The sequence below is a fragment of the Zingiber officinale genome, chromosome 6B (assembly GCF_018446385.1).
Source record: "Zingiber officinale cultivar Zhangliang chromosome 6B, Zo_v1.1, whole genome shotgun sequence".
In the NCBI taxonomy this organism is placed as follows: Eukaryota; Viridiplantae; Streptophyta; class Magnoliopsida; order Zingiberales; family Zingiberaceae; genus Zingiber; species Zingiber officinale.
The window spans coordinates 39,414,494-39,421,678 of record NC_055996.1 but is presented as its reverse complement, the minus strand read 5'-3'; the positions used below and the strand labels follow the sequence as shown (position 1 = coordinate 39,421,678).

General features: G+C 37.8%; 1 protein-coding gene across 1 annotated transcript; it reads right to left on the bottom strand.

Annotated features, from left to right (window-relative positions):
- Nucleotides 1-1,049: 1,049 nt before the first annotated feature.
- On the bottom strand, nt 1,050-5,543 carry LOC121992367 (very-long-chain aldehyde decarbonylase GL1-4-like). The gene is made up of 10 exons (XM_042546685.1): nt 5,438-5,543; nt 4,872-5,098; nt 3,388-3,620; nt 3,093-3,312; nt 2,633-3,005; nt 2,437-2,544; nt 2,124-2,324; nt 1,912-2,010; nt 1,603-1,776; nt 1,050-1,457 (listed from the first exon to the last, which is right to left on the bottom strand). Exons 1-10 carry the CDS (start codon nt 5,495-5,497, stop codon nt 1,302-1,304), a joined length of 1,851 nt encoding a protein of 616 aa, XP_042402619.1. The 5' UTR covers nt 5,498-5,543; the 3' UTR covers nt 1,050-1,301.
- Between the last annotated feature and the right edge of the window lie 1,642 nt (nt 5,544-7,185).

Here is a 7,185-nt window from a genome sequence, read left to right as displayed (position 1 = left end):
AAGATAGCATGGCACTCTAAAAGCAACCACAATGTCTCATTCCAGTACTAAAGCCAAATACAAACCTATTGTCAACGCTAAATCTATGGTCAGTTGCCTTCAATCTCCTCTCCAAGGCACAACTATCCACTATTATTGCACCCAAAATTTTTGTGACAATATTAAAGGATATATCTGCTACAAAATTAATCTTCTATACTACACAAAACATGTGAAAATTTTGATTGGGAATGTATTACAAATATCAAATTACGCTTTTAAAATTTTTCATTCACAGTCAGATTGTTGATAGAGTCATGAATCATTGTTAAGGAAAATGTGTCCCCATAATCTTTTATGGGGAGGTCAGATACCCAATAAATTATTTTACACTGAGAATTAATTTTAAAATATATTAGAGTAAATATCTATGTAAATACCAACTGTGCCACCATCCTTTAATGATTGTATATTATATCATCAAGATCATATCAGATATATAATAGCCTATTCAACCGTCTACAACATAATATGAAATTATTCTCTTAATCTTGTTCTATTTCTGTTCTCTATTTTATTACAATTTCTTAGTTGAACCTTTTTATATTAGCCTTTCTATGTTTCTGTCTTTCTCCATTTGCTCCTCTCTAATGAATTTTTAAAACATTTATAAAAGAGTTTATATTGAAATGTTTAAATCTCCCTTCAAATCAAAGATGAGTAAGATTTCTTAGAAGAGCTCTGTCTCCTTTCTACGTTATTTTAGAAGACACTTTTGAAGCATTTTACTTTGGGAAATTCCAACAAATCTTTTTACTGATATTCTTTAAGAAAATATCTATTTGCCTTAATTTTTATTCCCAAGTCGTTGATGTTGTCTCTTTTCCATTTCATTATGGTGCATTGGTGCTCGAGGACTTTTCTTAGATTGTAAATGGAGAATGGCAAGTGAACTTAACAAAAAATAACAATGACAAATAAAATATTTCATTTTCAATAACAGAAGCAACAACTTGATAAAAGTCAACAAGGCCAAATTTATAATTTGATAGCAGACACAAAGAGCAAAGTGATAAATCCAGCATAGATCTTGGAGATGGATGTAAATATGATCCATAAAGTTAGCTCCAAGAATCATCTTACTTGCTATAATATCTTGCTTGGACCATATTTAAATCGTCTACAGGATTAATGATACTTGTGATACAATAGCATTTTATTGAAGAAAGCAGGTTGGTTCTTGGTTTTAGTAGTGGAATATTACAATATAAGTTTCAGAGATGCACCCATTATTCTGTTTTGGTTAAGACAACTGATGAAGCTTAATTTACGGGGAGAAAACCATGACGCAGAGCAGCAGCCCACATTTTGTCAAGATCCTGCATATTGTCTCCGCATTCATGTGAGTTCCATCCCTCTAGTGCATGTACTATACCAGCAATTCGAGATGCACTCATCACTCTTCTTGGTAACCAATTCTATGAAAAGCAAGAGTGGTATAAGCAAGGTGTTTCACAGAACAGAATACTCATGCAATTGCCTCAAAATTCTAAATTGTCTCAGAATCTTCTTGCTATCTAAACTAGCTTATCAAGGTAAAAGTGCATTGCTAATGGAACATACCTCACATGAGTGCATGTTCTCAAATGTTTTAGGGATTTTCATAGCCGGAGTGGTGTAATAAATGCAATCTTTCCGCACTTTCTTCGTCGGGAACCATGAGAAGGGGATAAAGAGTGTCCCTTTTGGTGCTCTTCTTTGTTGTATATCTTCCAACCCATCTCCTACTAACCAGACCTGGGATTACATACCAATGTTAACATATATTATATGCATGGTAGGTTCTAATTGTCCACATTGTAACTAGTATGATTGTTGGGAACATTTTAATCAGCTAGAATGCAATATTGATTTCTGACTATTCCGGATTACCTGTGCATTGCAGTCGTTTGAAAGAAGAAGAAAACTCGATGCATTTTCTGGTAACTGTGACTTGATCATATAGTAATCATTCTTCTGTCTCATAGTCACCTGATGCGCATATATACAATAAAATACTTGTTCAAGCAAGAATGATTCTGTCATGTGATGGATACTCTATTACAGTTTGATAAAGTCGATTTTCTGTGGAGAAGTTTTCATACCTCAACACCTTTCTGGCAAAGTGCTATAGTTACTCTGTAGGCTACCTTGGACTGATTTCCAGTTAAGATGACTTTTCTTGTTTCCGGGGGAATGCTGTTAACAACTATTGCTGCTGCTAAGCTGCTTCCGTCCACGATTCTTAATTTCAATTTGGGGTACTTTTGAAGATAAAGTTCACCACTTCCATTAAGTTCTTGTGCCTGAAAGTAGACAATTAGTCTTTTAAACAACGAAGAAGGAAATTTGCCCAAGTAAATATGTTTTACCCATTTGCCTTTTCAATTCGTTGCCAAAGAAGAGAAATTAGCAAACCTGATTTAGGAGTTCCAAAGTGAGAAATTTGATTCCTTTGTTATCAGCCTCTAAAATTGCCTTTTCGACCAGATCATTGATCGCATCTCTTGCACTCAGCAGCCCATACTGTAAGGTGAACAATTTTTTATCACTATGAACTGAAAGATGATCTGACTTTACCGAAAGGGAAACCTTTGTTTTGAAAACTTCTTACCTGGAATTTGAATCTAGGTAACGCCCACGTTTGCATCTTGACTTTCTCAAAATTATTCCTCTCCACAGTGAAGGAGTCGTTTATCCACATAAATATGATCGAGATCCATGCCAAAGGCCACAAGGAGAAGATAGGTGTCTTGGGATCGTATGGCTTAGAAGCTAATGAAGCAAACCCAACTCTCAGATGGTAAATCGATAGGAAGGAAGTGAGGTGAGTAAGGTGAACCACGTCAGGTTGTTCCTCCTTCCCTTCCAATGCACTTTCATATAGGAGATCTGACGACTTGTCCACGGTTCCGTACACGTAGTCATAGAATGGCATGAACAGGGAGTAGTTCACTCGAAATTGTGTGTGATGAAGCGAGTGAAAGCTGTAGCAAGGTGGAATTCAAAGGAAGCTGCTTCAAAATAAATAATAAAAAAAAAGGGTAGAACAGGCAGTTATGCCATATACTTACGAGGGAGTATACATGAGGTACTTAAGAGGTGGAAAGACAGTGAATAACCATTTCGGGATGATCTCGAAGTTACAATGGCCCAAATTGTTCATGAAATCAATATATGCAATATACCCGATCATCGAAACTATGGAGGCAGTTCCACAAAGTGTAGCAGTCAACGTCGGAATGGAAAAAAGCAAAAAATACACTATATGCTCCGCGAACGGATGGATGACGGCTGTCAAAAGGAAAATCACTCAGACGTCAAGTATTAATAAGTATTCTTACAAGAGGAGAAGAATGTATGACTTACATGTGATTGGCTCGGTAACAATTGATGCATGGTGGTGGGAATGGTAGCGAGTGTAGAGGAAATGATGGTGCAGGGCTCTGTGAAACCAGTAATAGAGGAACTCCACAGGACCCATATGGAGTAATGCTATCAGCAGTGCTCCATCGGATCTCCACAGCGGAAGGTTTCTTCCAGATGGAATGTACATGAAGGCAAGATAAAACAGTAACCCATTGAAGATGATTTGGTCATCCCTGTTGCACGCACGCATGCTCTTCTTGTTCAAGTAATTCGCCAACAAATGAAAAAGCAACGACAAGAGAAATCATCGGAAGGAAGTAGGAACCACTCAATGAAATTAACCATCATTCCTTCACCTTTCTGCGTAAGTGACCTTGAACTCCACATGGCCACACTCACGGCTTAGAACATCAATTAGTGTGTTTTGCTCATGTTTGATAAATATCATATGCCTACTTTATAAATGTCTACTTAAGTTCACTCAAATCCATCCACTAGACCATAAAGATGCACATGCGCAAAGCTCAAAACAAACCCCGCCATTACACCTCATCAGTCATCTAAATCTCGCTTATAACATGACGACACTTCGGGTGAATGTATCTATCACACACTAGTGCATACACAAAAAAAAGTAAGCGAACTGCATCACTCACATGTGTTGCACATGATCTAGATCATGATATTTGCGCATGATTTACCTGTCCTTATCATGGTGCCCCCCACTGAATCCACCTTTCACCGACGCATAGCTTCATGTAAAAAGTCTATATTCCTCTCCGCAATCTAATTGTTCGACTAAATTTCCACATGAAACCCCCAACAATGCTCTTTTTCTTCTTCCTTCATCGTATTTTGAAAAACTATGTGAAAATAATATTTATTTCGAGAAGTTCTACAAAAGAAGCCTAAGTTTAACTTTTATTATATGCTTGGATGAAATGAAACTTAAGCTTTTGTAACTCCCATTGAATCGCAGGCAGACTTAAACAACACCAAAGATCCATGCTAATTCAACCTAGATCCGAGGTCAGATGGCATAAACAAATTTCTTAAAGAATCTTAATTAACTAGAGTGACCTATAAAATCAAAAGGCAAACTAAATAATAAAGTTCATTTGATTTTCAGATGGTATTTTTCATCTCTTATTTTTTGTGTTCTTAAAAAAACAAAAAAAAAATTGACAAACAGGGACGGCAGAGAAAATTTTTGTGGTAAGACATCCTTAAAGACTTAAACAGACACCATTTTTATGATGTGGACTTCGTTCCTTTATGATGTGGACTTCGTTCCTTTATGATGTGGACCTCGTTCATCATATATAACAACTACCATTTATTTGATGGTGATCGGTTATGCATCTTGGAACATTTATTCACATGTGATAGAACATAGAGTCTATTAAACATTTGTTGCTTCAGTATTAGACTTGTACATAACTACAATGAGTAATTCTTCGCGCAGGAAGGGGATGAAAACTCACCAGTTCCTCTCCCTGTCGACTTGCTCAAACTCGAGGCTCTTGTCGACGATTCGGTGGTGCTTGCTGCGAGCGTTCTGAAAGCGTGATATGCTGATCCAGACTTGGCTGTGCACCATCCTTAGCAGCAAAGAGGGCAAGATCAAGAGGTACGCCAGGTCCCACTTCTTCCTCTCCTGTGTCGCCAACAAGTAGAGGCCATGCAATGCCCAAGGTGCCAACACCACGTACTGCAACAAACATAATCGACCAACCTTTTAGGCACCAAGCCTTTCCTTGCTCCTAATCTTCTACATTTTTATTTTCGGAGAACGTTCAAATGATTTTTTTTAGTCCGAAAAATGCAAGGACCAAAAAAAAAAAAAAGAAAAAGAAATGCTATGGTTCATCACGCTTGTTCGAGTTCGCAGGCCATGCGTATCTCAGACTTCATCCAAAATTAAGTTTCTGAACCCTTGGATCGATTGATATAAAAAAAAAAAAATAAAAGGAAAGGGAGAGGGTTGCGATATCTTGAGGAGAAATTATATATTCATGCAAAGCGACCATAAGAGGGAGGATTAGGAAACCTTGAAATTGCCAAGGCGCTGCCATGGCCATTCCGTGAGGAGGCCGGGTCTTGAAGCCATGATTAGTACGAGCAGTGTGTTTGCAGCTCCCGGGGTGCCTGCTCTGTGTGAACCATCGCTGCTGCGTTTTATAGCGTGGGATGGGCTGACAAGAAACATGATCTGGTATTCATTAATGGCACGAAACAGAAACCACGACGTGTTGGATCGAAAATCTTTATTTGAAAGAACTAGCAGACGCGGATGGTGGGTGCAGAGAGAGACCGAAATGGCGTTTGGACACACTTTGGTTTTTTTTTTCCTTCAAGTAATTGCTGTGCATTGGTGAATTTTCTACCTCAGTTTGTTTATCGATCACAAGAAAATTAAGAGTCCACGGAATCTGAGAAAAACAACACTCAACTGCGTTAGCTCATCAACTTCTTGTTGGCTAAGTTGATATATGCATCATTAATTCTGCGGGGCAATAAATAAGTGGTAGGGAGGAGGAACCTACTTTCGTCCTGGATTGCTGCAGAGGGCGGTTTAGATGGAAGGGTGAGCCATTTCATTCATTTCCTGACTCAGTCGCAGCTGTAACACACGGTAAAATGGTTCTTTAGTAATATAGTAAAATACAAAAAACACAACAGATAAATAATAAATGACATTTGTATTGTGCATTTAAATGTATCTGACTTTTATTAATATTTAAATTGCCCGAAACACTTATCTGAAACATCTAGACCATAAAATATATATATTTATTTTTAATAAAACATATTATAGTGAGTTTTAAAAACACTATTTTTCTCAGTAAAAGGTAAAAAAAACCACAACCAACTAAATAAAAGACAGAATTCAAATTGAAGACATGAGAATCTCAAGAATATAATAATGTTGATTTAGATTGAATCTAATAATAAATCTTATGAAGTTTTAATCGAAATTAGTAAACGACACATTAATGAATTTTAATCAAAATTTATTAATGGATATACACATCCGAGTCATCACAACTAGGACCATAGCACTCTTAAATCTCACCACACTCATAAATTTTAATTCTACCGTTTATATAGTAATATGATATGTTGCGAGTGGACCAAAGGTGATATGGTAGTCAAAGTGAAGGTGAAATGACGGTTAAAGTCAAGATAAGATGGCGGTCAGAGTGTCACTCTCAACGGAATTTAGCTCCTCACTCCTCATGACTGAGAACTTCGATATGAGGACGGTCGACCCGAGAGTCTGTCGGACTTGTGAAATCTAGTGCTCCATTTGTGTTCATTCAGTGTATAGCCGGTCAACTCAACGGTTGATCGGACTTATGGACCTAGCTCTTATTCTAAATGTTTCTCAGCATACTGTCCAATCTATCCCAAAAGACCTGTTGGGATTACAGGGCATAGCTTCCTATCTCTTAGCATTAATGAGACTCTCAGCATATGTCCGGTTGGTCAAAGGGTCGGTTGGGTACAGGGTATAGTTCCCTATCTTGCAGCACTAAGGCAACTCAGCATATGGTCAGTCAGCCCCAAAGTTGATCTAGACTTCCCAGGCTATGGCCGGTCGGTCACAATGTCAATCGGGTTTACGAGGCTCAGCACCTCCACTTATATATAAGTCAAATGTATGAGGTATTTCTCAGTGCAAACCTGGTCGAACATAAGGCGGGTCAAACTCCTAGGTTAACATTCCTAGGGTCGATCTATCCAAAGTGTCCATCGGATCTTCTGAGGTTTGGCTCCCCCTATTCAAAAATAGGT